The following is a 13,978-nucleotide window of genomic DNA, read 5'->3' as shown; positions in this document are numbered from 1 at the left end:
AGATTCTTCTTTCTTTAAGAAAATAATTGACGATTAAACGAACTTACCTGTAAGTGAAGTTCGATCGTAATTATACGAAGTGCTCGTTCGAAAAGATTACATGTAGTATCGCCTCTGGGCGCTAGATGTCACAACTTTAGCGTATGAAAATTTCCCTTCGTATGTCCCTTCTATATGATACTTCATTAATTTAGAGACTGTGTGTAAATAAAATTGCTCTTTTTTTTTTTTTTTTTTTTTTATATGGGAAGGGATGATGCTGAGTAAGCATTATGGGAGGGATGTAATCTTTTCGAACGAGCACTTCGTATAATTACGATCGAACTTCACTTACAGGTAAGTTCGTTTAATCGTCAATTATACTTCATGCTCGTTCTCAAGATTACATGTAGTTGTTTAGAGTCGCAATTTTATTTTAGGAGGGACAAGGACTAGGATAAATTTAAAAAATTAACAAACTTATATTCTATCAATCTAATCTTTGGTCGAACAATCACATATTGTTTTGATTTTTATCTTATAATTGACCTTGCAAATTCCGTATTTTCGCTTATCTCGCGATGATAATATTTTGCAAAAACTAACGAGTTTCTCGACCATCCCGCCGTTTTACGAATAACACTTACATCTACACCTCGTGACAAGGCCGCCGAAGTTGACGCGTGCCGGGTAGAGTGCCCCGTAAAAATCTCAGTATCTATCCCGCTCTCTTTTAGTGTGGTTTTCAACCACCTGCTTACGGTTTGTGATCCTATCTCTTTATGGGGTTTCTTTAAACTCAAAAACAAATTCTTCTCGCCGTTTCTCACTTCACTCGTCTTCTGAATATAATTTAAAATATTGGAAGCTACACATAAACTAAGTTTCTCTTCAAAGAATGGTAATATAAGGACTGGTTGATTTCTACCTGGGGCCGAGGTTTTAATCAAATCTGTAATCAAAATTTCTATCGAAGAATGCGTTTTTCGAATGTTTTCAATTTTGATTTTTGCAAAGGTTTGCGCTCGGTGCGCCGTAGCAAGAGCAAGTAACATCAAGGTTTTGTAACTAGCTTGTGTTAATGTTAAAGATTCTAACGGAAATAATGGCTCCAGGTAGTCCAGTACAATATTGACATCCCATGTAACATTGTACTTTGTTCGTGATGGTCGAAGCTTATGCACTCCTTCAAAAAACCGTTTTACTAACGAGTTGTCGCCTAAACTCTTGTTCGATATGAGCGAGATCGCTGATCTAATCGTATTGAGCGTACCATAAGAAGCACCACTGCGAAACTTTTCTGTTAAAAACTTTAAAACCTGATCTACTTGAGTATCGAAAGGATCTAATTGTTTCTTGGCACAAAACTCCCACCATTGCTTTATTCCTGAACTGTACTGTTTTATCGACGCGTCTGATAAGGATGCGATCATAATGTCTAATGCTTCTATCGGTGCTCCTTTTCTCAACAGGCTTTGCCTGAAACTCTCGCGGCCACTAATGAAAGGTGTTGTTTCAAAGGGTGCGTCGTCCTGAAAGGTGATAATAACAAATCTTTATTAGGTTTAAAGATAACTAATTCGCTTTTCACTAGCTCTAATAACACAGGGTACCACGGTTGGGCTTTCCAATCTGGGACTACTATTATTCCTTCCGCTTTATCTCTTTTAACTTTGTGTAACACTTTTAAAATTAATGAAAAAGGTGGAAAAGCATAGAAAAAACCGCAACTGGCCCAATCTACCGTAAACGCATCTATATTTTCTGCCTGCGAGTCCTGATGCCACGAGAAAAAACGGTTGCATTTTGCATTTAACCTAGACGCGAAAAGATCAACTGAAGGTTGACCAAACTTTTTAACAATTTCTTTGAATGCGCGGTTCGACAATTCCCATTCGGTGTCTACATTACTGATCCTTGATAAGGCGTCTGCTACTTTATTATCTTTCGATTTGATATACGATGCGTACAACCAAATCCTATTGTTTTCGGCCCACTGCCAAATTTTCTTTGCTAAACAATTGAAATTACTATACTTTATGCCTCCCATTCGGTTTACATAAGACAAGGCCGTCGTGTTGTCGATTCTCAATAATACCTCGCAGTCATGTAGACCCTCGCCTAAAAACTCAAGCGCTTTGTACACCGCGAGTAATTCTAAATGATTGATATGAAGCTTTTTTCTCTTTTGTTCCAAGTCCCGTGTATTATTTTTCTACCCCTTACAGCCCCCCCAGCCCGAAGTCGACGAGTCTGTAAAAATTTCGGCTTTAAACTTGAAAGTTTTAATTTTACTCTCTGTTTTGAAAATGTTCGCTTGCCACCAACAAATATCTTTGCGGGCCCATTCTGACACGATCATCTTTGCTTCATAATTACCATTATTGAAAATGAGGGCAAAACATTTTTCTCTCTCTAAAAGTTTCGTGTTTGCAAAACCATACTCAGCCGCGGGGCATAAGCTGATTAAAATTCCAATAAACTGCGCGAATTCACGAATAGTACACGTTTCTTTACACAAGAACTTGTTACATAACTCAAAAACCTTGACTCGTTTATCGCTTGTCGGTCTTATGCAAAATTTTTCTGTGTCGACTTCTAAACCTAAAAATTTACAAGTCTGATTCGGGCTCAAATTACTTTTCTCGTAGTTTATAAGGAAACCAAGACTTTTAAGTAACGCGATCGTTTGAATCGTATTCTCTCGACAACTAGCTTTATCTTTTCCTATGCACAAGAAATCATCTAAATAAACAACCGACTTTAAACCTTTTGACCTAAGATAATTCACAACCGGTTTCATTACTTTAGTAAATACAAAGGGACTTGTCGATAAGCCGAAAGGGAGGACAACAAACTCGTAAATTTTTCCTTCGAATGAAAAGCGTAAAAATTTTCGACTGTCTTCGTGAACGGGGATGCATAAATATGCATCTTGTAAATCCAAATTACACATAAAGTCACCCGGGCAGATGATCTTACTGACAGTTCTCATATCTTCCAATTTGAAGTGCGTTGTATCTATAAAAAAATTAAGTTTTTTCAAGTTGAGTATGAATCGGTGTGAACCATCGGGTTTTGGAACCGTAAAATAGGAAGACAAAAAGTGCCCCTTAATAGGGTCACATTGTTTAATTGCTTGTTTGTTGATTAACTTTAAGATCGCTTCTTTAACCTTACATGAGTCTTGTTCAGAAAACAATGGCTCTACTGGAGGGCAAGTTTGCACAACCTGCCTTGCAAACTTGATCTTGTATCCCTCTACACACTCAAGGATAAATTTGTCCTTGGTTAACTTGAGCCATTGATTTTTGAACCAGCGCAGTCGACCTCCTGTCTGATGTACCTCTACTTCGGTTTCGTCCCCGTCCTCTGATTCTTTCGTTGAGTCTGGTTCTGAAACTGCCTGTGGGCGAAGGGTGTCTTTTCGGACCTGGAAAACTGCTGTCTCGCCTGTCCGTATGTATTGAAGCTCTTTTTGGCCCAGGTGAACGGCCGACGTGCCTGGGCATTGACCCAGTTTTTTGTCGTGAACGGTGTCTTCTTGACAGCTGGCTGTGGCTGAGTCTTCATAGTGTTTCCCACTCCGGTGATCGTCCTTGCCTCTTTGATTTTTGCTCCGAGCCCCGGCCCATACAGAAACTTGTCTGTCTTGGTGTTACTCAGGACGTCCTTGACTTGTTTGGTAAGTCCCGGTTCGATGAACGCTTTCCTCGCCGTGGTTTGTTTATGGAAAAGTCCAGCCATCAGTTTTCCAGCCTCAAACATCCTTTCAATCATCACCGCTCTGTCCGGTGGTTCCTGCGGCTCGTTGATAATCATGGAAATTGCTGAGCCCAACGCGATCATCGCGCTAGCTATCATTTTTTGGTTTTCCTCAAAATGTCCATCTTTTTTAATGGCACTCTCTGAAAGCGTTGCTCGAACTTCGGGGTTCAGCGTTGGAGCACTGAAGGATTCGTCTTGATTATATTTCTCCAACAACTTTTCCGTGTCCTCTTTTTTGAGGCCCGACGACAGCCAATAATCCCAGTGAGGCTTGAATGACGGGTGAATCTTTGCATCCACCTTGTTGGATTGGGTTGGGTCGTCTCCGAACACTTGTAAAATTTCTTCGTCCACGATCTCTCTCTCTTCTTTCGCGTCGTCACCCGTTTTAGGGACCGTGTTTTCCTTGTCGCCTACAAAAAATCAACAGAAAATGTACATTTCCGACTGTCACAATTGACACTTTTAGGTTATGGTCTGACTTGACTCGAGTTCAAGCTCACCACACCTTCTTCTGGCCTGTCCTGCCTCTCGTGCAGGCTCACCAGTGGTTTTGTTTTTTATTTATTTTTTTTTTTTTTTTTTTTTTTATTTATAGTACATTTCCGACTGTCACAATTGACACTTTTAGGTTATGGTCTGACTTGACTCGAGTTCAAGCTCACCACACCTTCTTCTGGTCTGTCCTGCCTCTCGTGCAGGCTCACCAGTGATTTTTTTTTTTTTTTTTTTTACCTTGAATTATATCTTCGATCAACAATTCATTGTTTCTGAACTCGTTGCTGTCTTCGTTTTCCACCAGTGGCGCTGCAACAAACGCTGGAGGCACGGCCGAAACGACAGGCACCTTCTCGTTGCACGGGGGCGGGGTGTATGTATGCCCCCTTGACGTCACTGTCGATACAGACCTGCGATCGCAACTCGCACGCTCACCCCGTCTGCGGCTTCTCGATCTCGACCTGGAGCGCTCACGCCTACGTTCTGCGCGGTGTCGCTCGTGTGAGCGGCTACGAGAACGTTTTTCTCTCGATCTCGAACGGGCGCGAAATCTTCGACGCTTTTTGTCCGATCCGCCATGTTGGTCGTCAGATTCTGTCGTCGCTTCTCTTTTCCTCGATTTCTTCTCTGAACTCTTCTTTTTCCTTCGACTTTCATCGTCCTCGCGATCCTCGCGATTCCGTTTTCGCGATTTTCTACTCATCTTGTGGTTCGCGACAATTAACACTCAATAATTTTTTAATTTTATACGCTGTTCGTTGTTACTTCTAACACACAAAAAACATTAATGAAGTATCATATAGAAGGGACATACGAAGGGAAATTTTCATACGCTAAAGTTGTGACATCTAGCGCCCAGAGGCGATACTACATGTAATCTTGAGAACGAGCATGAAGTATAATTGCATGTTTTGTTGAATTCCATCGTGATACTTTAAAATGGTTTAAAGGACCAATGTGCAACAAATTCAAAATAAAATTCCTCTTCCAACAATTTGCACACATTTTCAAACTTTAAAAAATACACCTGTATATTTAACATTTCTTTTTGTTCTACTCTGTCACATTTTTATTTCATATCACATGCATCATCATCACCATCATCATCATCATTATTATTATTATTATTATTTTAATTAATAAAATATGAAATCTATTGTACTTTTTATCGTAGCATATTTTTTTTTCTATTTAATGTTCTATTTTTGACAGATGAATATTAGACTAGTTAGTTAATAACATTCTGTCGAGTAGAGTAAAATTTTGTTTTAAAAAAATGTCATTCACATATCTTTTCTTCTTCTTCTATCATCGTCTTGCGTTTGTCAGCGAAACAAAAGTAGGTTATATCCACCCACACATCACACACACACACATATATGCACATAGAGACACATGTATGAGAGAGAAACAGGCGAGAACTGATGTCACGGACGAAACTAAATTTCATTACTCATGCTTCGTTTCGACGTACGATTATACGCTAGGAAAGTACTTGTGATGGCAAACTCAAAGCCACTCTCTTCTCTCTCTCTCTCTCTCTCTCTCTCTCTCTCTCTCTCTCTGTCTCTCTCTCTGTCTGATGGTTGTCTCTCACTCATACTCTCTCATATTCTCTCATAGACTCTCTCCTTCTCTCTCTCTCTTATGCTAGTTCATCTAGTCCTCTTACCTTAGCATCGATTTTCCTTCCAAATTTCATGCTAATAGTCTAGTAGACCCTACAACCAGCTTGCTCAGAACATAATTTAGACAATTAACACGTTGGGTAACAAAATGATGGGGCTATTTTCACCTGACTTTCTGTTACCTCCACCCCCTCCATAAATAGGTCCAACTGGTTTTATTCCAATTCTTATGGTTGGTTTTTACATCTTTTTATTATTATTATTATTAATTATATTATATTAATTATAAAACAAAATATATAAAAGATAATATATAAATATAAATTATATAGAAATTAGAAAAATATTTCTATAAAGAACCACCCGAAACTCATCTTTTTCTTTCTTTTCTTACCCCGTTCATCCCTCATCCCTCAAATAACAAATACTTTTATCTTCTCAAGAGAAATCATAGTCGTTTTTAATATTTCTTTCTTTTTTTTTGTTTTCCTTTAATTGTAAAATATGTTTTCTTCGAATTCATATATCAGATTTCGATTAAATCGTTGGTCGATTCGATATGACCCGATTGGAATCCCGATTAAATCGATTAAACCTCATAGAGAACGTATCGCGAATCACTATCCTGTAATAATACTGTAATTTTAATTGAACACCAAACAACACTAACAACAACGATTAAAACAATTAAGCTTAATTCTATCGAACTGTAGGAAAATTTGAAAAATATTCAATGAAAATGATAGATTATAATGTTAATAATTTGTTGTTATAGAGAAAACGAAAAGAAAAAGAAAAAAAAAAAGAAAAAGAAAAACAGAACAATGAATATCAGTCTGTTAACTTTAAAGAAACACGAGCAGTGATTGGGCAAAGGATAGAAGGTTGAGTTTAAGAGGAATTCGTTTGAAATATTTGAAAGAAAGAAAAAACAAAAACAAAAACAAAAAAAAAACTAAAAAGTGTAAAAGAAAAAAAAAGTCATGGCAAAAAGTAGAAGTAGAAGTAGAAGCAGCAGCAGCAGCAGCAGCTGTTGGGTTAAACAACGAGTCTTCGGCATTCCAGTGGAAAACGACTATGTGCAGAATATTCTCCGAGTGCCTTCAACCTTCCTCTCTTTTTCTCTCTCTCTCTCTCTCTTTTTCTCTCTTTCTCCTGAACCTCACAACTCTTCCATCTTTACCCCTTTACTCTCTTGCAACTAACTCACCCCCCTTGTCCTCGTTTTCCTTACTTTCTTTTTATTCTGCCATCGCGAATGTCGTTTTGGCTGAACAGAAATAATCTCAAAAAGAGAAATGAAAATAGAAATGAGTGGGAAAGAGAGGAAAGAAAAGGGAGACACAGGAGGTGGGTAGGACAAAAACGTTCGGGGCCCTTTTTCAAAGAAAACTACAACTGTTGGTGTAATAGTAGTAGTAGTAGTGGTAGTAGTGGTAGTAGTAGTAGTCATCGTTGTCTTTTTCTTGTCACCAAAATATTTGTGCTATTTTGAAAAGCATCGAAATTCCTCCTGCATAAGAATATCTTCAATAGAGAAATAGAAATAGAAATAGAGAGAGAGAGGGGGGGAGAAGGAAGGTAACAAAACAAAAAAAAATAAAAAAGGGAAACAAAACAAAACAGACACCACCCCCAAGCCTGGTGAATGAAATCGACAGGAATGATAAGCGATTCTCTTTTCCACCAAATGAAAACGTTCGACACGTTTTCCATTAACAACGGGGAATGGTTAGTTGGTTGGTTGGTTGGTTGGTTGGTTGGTTGGTTGGTTGGTTGGTTGGTTGGTTGGTTGGTGTACGCCACCCCCTTCACCCCTCACCCTATCTCACTATACACAGCCAAGAGTATGAATTCAGATTGGTATCTATACAGTTTTCTGTGTTTTGTAGATTTAACGAGTCACAATAAATTATTGTACTAGCAAATATTATTTTGACAGATCAATTTTGCTTTTTTTTGTTGTGTATGCAATTCAAATTTCGTAATATATACATATATATAATAATATATATTTAAATAATAATAATAAAAAAATATATAATATTATATAAATATAAAAATAATATATATCTTAATTATATAATTATATTTTAATTAATTATAATATATTTTAATTATTATTGTAATATTATATAATGACTATATATTTATATATAATTAATATTTATTATAGAAACAAATTGTGTTACAAATTAATACGTGTTAAATTATTTTCATTTAAATTTATTTTATCGAATAAATATAATTATTGGCGTAGAACGTACGTACGCTCGAAAATAAATTCTTCCTATGACATTTGTCGGACAATTAAACATTCCATTATATACATATATATACATATATATATACATATATATATAAAATATTTTCGTACGAGTTGTGTTACCAACTGCTGTGAACAATTTGGTTATTTGCGAACATGTTATTGTCTATGTTTTTGAGGCTAGAAATTGACCGTATCGACAACGCATATATAAACTTCTATGATTAAAAAAAACTCAACAGAGATAGATATCTATCTATCTATCTAATCTATCTAGATGAATAGATAAAACAAGGTAGAAAAAAAAACGAAAAAAAAAAAAGAAATAAAACCTACGAAAATATATTGGCCAATAGAATTTTATTTTGTGGTTGATAGCTTTTATCAATGGTAGTAGAACGAGAAAAAAAGAAAGAAAAAAAAGATTTTAAAAAAAGGAAACAAAAGGTAAAAAAAAACAAAAAAAGTCAACCAACGAACCATTTTAATTAATAATCCGTAGAAAAAATCGTTTATTAAACCTTTCTTTTTTTTTCTTTTTTTATTTCTTTTCGTTATATTAGAGAACGTTGATTTTTATATATATATATATATTTCTTTTTATTTTATTCTTTTTCTATATATATTTTTTTTTTCTATTTTCTTTCTTTTGTATTATTTCTTTGTCACTAATTTAACAATTCGTTTATACGAAATTGTATTTCATTTACTCACGATAGAATAATATATGGAATTTGAAATGAATTTAATCAGGTGAAGACCATTTTCCCTACAAAATTTGAATTTGTCGTCGTTGTTCTCTCTTTTTGTTATCGGTGAAGGGGGAAGGGGAAGGGGGGGTAGGGAATTAGCTTGGTTTCTCATCGAATACAAAGAATTAAAGTTCACTTTTATCATGACACATACACACACACACACACACACACAGAACTGTACTCTAATCGATAAATCGAATGAAACGTTGGATTCGTTAGTTCTTTCATTAAAAAGTTCGTAGGGTAACAAATAGGACATATCGTTTTCGTCAAGTGAGATAGAAGGGTTGGTATTTGAAATAGGAATCGTTATGAATCTCACTCTCTCTCTCTCTCTCTCTCTCTCTCTCTCTCGTGTGTATCTGTGTATGTGTGGTAGTATTTTTTGAACGATTTTGTAAACGGTGCGTTACAATTTTGACTGGGACATAATAAATGGGATTTTCTGCGGGGTCGGCTTTGACAGGATGACGCCCCAATTTAACGAGCAACGTTTATCAGCACACGCGTACTGAAAAAAAACCCCAGAACTACTCTTCTCTCTCTCTCTCTCTCTCTCTCTTTCTCTCTCTTTCTCTATTTCTCATACATTATTTTCTCTCTTTCTCATTCACAACCCCTTTGTTTTTTGTTTTTTTTTACTCCTATTTTCTCTGACACACTCTCGTTCTCTCATTTCCTCTTTCATCCTCTTTTCGTAGCTTTCGTTATATGTATATGTATATAGAAAGAGATAGATGCGTGCAACTTGTGTCCCTATTGTATTTACTCATATGAGTTATATGAGAGAGAGTGAGAGAGAGAGAGAGAGCATGCAATTTTGAATATGATGATAAAGAGTCGGATTTTCTCTCCCTTGTATTAACAAACTAGTTATACGTTGTTCCTATAAATGAGAGTTTTAGCTATAGCCATTGCATTGCATTTCATTGCATTGCATTGCAGTGCATTGCATTGCATTATATATCCAACGATATTCTCCAATTATTCTGCTGTTTTGGTATCGATAAGGTTCTGACATTTTCGATGCTCGTAATTTGGGATTTCCGATGATTTAGAACTTTGTTATATATGTAATAATAATATTATATCTAGATATTTAATTTATCTATATCTCAAATATTGCAATATTAAAAATAACTTATAATAATTATACAATGGTTTATTGATTTGATTTATCAAAGAAAATTAATAAAATACAATTAAAATAAAATAAGAAGGGTTTGTATTATCATTACAATAATATATTATTAATATAACTTATTAAATTATGCATTGGTTTATTATTTGATTTATCAAAGAAAAAATATTAATAAAATAAAAATAAAATAAAAATAATATTACTTGGTTCGTGATAAATAATAAGAAAGCTTTATATTATTATTACAATAATATATTATTAATTATTATTGAAAGTAAATCAAATAATAAAAAGAATAAGAAAACATTGACCTTAGATTAAAAAGAAAGACAGGTATGGGTCTCAATTTTGAAAGGAAGGAAAAACAGTAGGGTGTTTTATTACACAACCCCCATAAATTTATCAAATGAAACCATAATATAGTATCACATGTATGAAATGAAGTAAAATAAGAAGACGAATAAGAAAGATTTGTCTTTTCGTTAATAAGTAAGACAAGAATGGGTCTTGACTTTGGATGGAAGGTAATAGGAGGAGGTGAAGGTGGTGAAGGTGGAGTTTCATTAAACACCCGGTAAGCTGGAATTCCTTATCGAGCGAGAAGACGTTGGAAAACTCGATTAAGGTTCGACCGGCGTCACGTTTCTCTGCCATGGAGTATCGCTCATTCGCATTCCATCGGTGGTACTCGATGAAACTCGTTTCAGAACGCTTGAATCGTTTAAACTCTTCCAAGTGCATCCGAAGTGAGTAAGTAAGAGGAAACAGAAAAAGAGAAACACACTAAGAGAGAGAGAGAGAGAGAGAGATATCAGCTTTCTAGCGTGAACACGTCTTGTCCGCGAACTTGCTTTTACTTCCATTTCTTTTTATTCTTTTTATTCAACTACTACTTCTTCTTCTTCTTCTTCTTCTTCTTCTTTTGAGTATTTGCCACGTGGCGAAGGGTCTATTTTGAGTCAGTGTTTCGGTTAACTTTAAGTTTTCCGGAGTTCAACGTGCATCGTGGAACCGTGCCAAAATGTTTCTCTTCTTACAATAAACCGTTGTGAGTATGATTTATCCAATCAGAAAAGAAACACAAAAATTATATACGATCAATCTTTATATACATATTTACTCAAAGGATTTCCAAAATTGATCATTGATATATATATATAAAATCGTGAGATTATTAATATATTATGGCAATAACGTATATCAAATGATACATTGATATATAATTGTATGTATATAATATGTATGAAGAAAGAAATGAAATAAAATATGAATAAAAATAAATAATATATAATATTTATAATATATAAATAATTTTATTTATACGTAATATTGACTGTAATTATTTGAAATAATTTTTCTATTATTCAATTTATTCTATTTTTGTATTATTTATTATTCATCTTAATCTAACTTTTATATAAAACATATTTCCAATCTTTGTTAAATAAATATATTTAAGAAAGTATAATATATATATATAGTTTTATAAGTAGGTATAATATTATAATTCAATTTAAGTTTCTCAATCTCTTTGAAGAAGAAGAAGAAGAACAGAATAAGTAAAACTATCGACGAATAAACTTTTTCATCCTGAGATTTGAGTTTCAACTAAAAATGATCAATTTAAATTTTATCCTTATAGATATACGATACATACATATATATTTATCCATCTATTTTCTATCTATCTATCTATCTATCTATCACTATCTTTGTCTATGGTAGATTCCCAGTACGATTTACTTCAATTTTCGACAATGAAAAAAAGAAAATACAAAATAAAAGTTCTTTAAAATCTTTCACGTACATATATATATATATCTATATATAGATCGAGTTTTATCCATGTGACATTTTTATTGGCTCGTATAACTCTTCGTCGAGAAATATACGGACATAGAATTTGGAGTAATAAGCTGTACGATTTAACCATCCAAGACCATTTGGATTCGTGCACGTCGAACCGATCGCATTCAATACGTTAGAAAAGATTTTCTTCTTTCTTTTCACTACCACCACCACCACCCTCCTCACCATTTTCACCCTCCCATATACTATCGATGGTGCACGTCGATTTCAACGCCTGCCAGACGGTAAAATCTTCCTTTTTTTCTCTCTCTCTCTTTCTCTCTCTCTCTCTCTTTCTTGCTGCTTTTACTTGTCTCTCCTTCCTCTTTTTACACGATAAAACTTATCTAGAAACGGTCCTCTCTTACTCTCAAAGGAGTCGTTAAATTATCTCAGATTTCTCTTCTCTGCTTCATCTCAATCTCTACTTCCCTTTCATCTCAACCCCTTCTTCTTCTCCTCCTCCTCCTCCCCTTCAATTTTCTCTACCTCCTCTCTTCCGAACATGTTCTCCTTCTTTCTATCTCTCTCTCTTTTTCTCTCTATTTACATCGACAATTTTACGACGAGTATATTCTGCACGTTCCTATGATCGAATTCACATTTATATTCTAATTTCATCTTTCTCTTTTTATCTTTTTTTTTCTTCTTTTTTTATCTTGATTTTCATTCGTTCCGATACTTTAGGAAAAGCTTGAGAACAGGTATTCGAATTATCGCTAAATTTAGTAAAGAGTTCTACGTTTAGTAAAGGGATTCGTACGTGTATAGAACGTGCAAGTGAAATATTTTCATTTTAATGGCTATTTTTGACGTTAAATATCTTTTTTTATTTTTTCAAATAAGAATTGGGGATGAAAAAGTTATTATTTCAAAAGATAAAATATATATATATCTATCGATTGATAATAATAATTTTAAATTGTAAATTTGTTGAATTAAAAAATTTCTGTGTACATCACAACTTAAAATAGAATGCATACAATAAATGTGTGGTGCATACACAAAATCATATTGCACAAAGTGAATTACGTACATTTAATTATCGTCTGTCTCATACAAAACTCATATGCACTTTCCTCGAACATGTTATTTGTGGGCTTGCAAATCTCACACAAGATATTCGATGACACACAAGGATCATAGAAAAGAGAGAGAGAGAGAGAATCATAGAAGACGCGTGCGAGAATTCGTATCTAGGTGAACGTAGATGCACGTAGGTGCACGCGTTTGTCACGCGTTTCACGACTATTCTCCTTTATCTTATTCTCTCTTACTCTATCTGTCTCTCTGTCTGTCTGTCTCTCTGTCTGTTTCTCTTTCTATCTCTGTTTCACTATATATATATACAGGTTTGTCTCTCTCTCTTTCTCTCTCTCTCTCTCTATCTATCTATCTCTCATTCTCACTTCCCAGTCCCGATTCCCATTTCCTTAAGGAAATTTCTCCTATCTTGACGTAACACGTACCTCTATTATGCAACGTCATGTTCTTCCACGTATTTAGATACACGTGCAATTAGAATTTCTACGTTATTATTAAAGATTTAATATTATTAACAATCAATAAACAATTATTCTTTTATCAACGATTAATAATATGTGCTCATAATTATGACAGTAGTCTAATGGTAAACAAAAAAAAACAAATTTGTTTGTCAATTATTTCAAACAGCACAGTCCCCAAATAAAGTTAAAGGTTTGAGGGTGAGACTAGCAACCTACTTTCGGTAAAAAAAAATTAATTACTCCTAGAACTAATGAAATAACTTTTTTAGGTTGTTTAGTTAAAGATAACACTGATGAAATCCTAAGTAAAAAAAAAAATAAAAAGAAAGACTTAACAAATGTTTTAATATAAAACTTCATTCGTGAATTATCGTGTCGTTTAAAATAAAATATCACCGATATAATAAAAAATTAATAATAAATTTAATAATAATAATAATAGTAATAAGTAATTAATAAAGATTGTAACTAATGAGTAACGCTATAATAATTAAATAAAAGTTTAATTGGTCCTATAGAAAAGAATAAAAAAATACAGTCAAAGGAAATATAATAAAAAAAAAATTAAAAAAAGGAAATGAAAATTA

General features: G+C 34.2%; 2 protein-coding genes across 8 annotated transcripts in view; one reads left to right on the top strand and one right to left on the bottom strand.

The window, feature by feature from the left end:
- Positions 1-13,978, top strand: part of LOC107072366 (uncharacterized) — a 134,622-nt gene that overhangs the window by 67,273 nt on the left and 53,371 nt on the right. The gene's annotated exons all lie outside the window — the stretch shown is intronic.
- LOC149032856 (uncharacterized) lies at positions 460-5,147 on the bottom strand. 2 transcript variants are annotated; one of them, XM_089171493.1, is made up of 3 exons: positions 4,483-5,147; positions 3,326-4,160; positions 460-3,000 (listed from the first exon to the last, which is right to left on the bottom strand). In XM_089171493.1, the coding sequence occupies exons 1-2, from the start codon at positions 4,946-4,948 to the stop codon at positions 3,328-3,330; spliced, it is 1,299 nt and encodes a 432-aa protein (XP_089027619.1). In that variant the 5' UTR covers positions 4,949-5,147; the 3' UTR covers positions 460-3,000; positions 3,326-3,327. The 2 variants fall into 2 exon arrangements, with proteins under 2 accessions (XP_089027619.1, XP_089027620.1); XM_089171494.1 differs by lacking the exon at positions 460-3,000 and having other exon boundaries at positions 3,013-4,160.

Source organism: Polistes dominula, unplaced genomic scaffold, assembly GCF_049000335.1.
Source record: "Polistes dominula isolate Pdom_NZ unplaced genomic scaffold, Pdom_raw_medaka contig_26, whole genome shotgun sequence".
Taxonomy (NCBI): Eukaryota; Metazoa; Arthropoda; class Insecta; order Hymenoptera; family Vespidae; genus Polistes; species Polistes dominula.
Note: the sequence above shows the minus strand (reverse complement) of the source record. Positions and strands in the feature narration are given on the sequence as shown.

Excerpts from the sequence above, each read along its gene's own strand:
- LOC149032856 (XM_089171493.1), bottom strand. The coding sequence starts at position 4,948 with ATGAGTAGAAAATCGCGAAAACGGAATCGCGAGGATCGCGAGGACGAT. Across the intron at positions 4,161-4,482 it reads GATCGAAGATATAATTCAAG|GCGACAAGGAAAACACGGTC; the intron begins GTAAAAAAAAAA and ends GATTTTTTGTAG.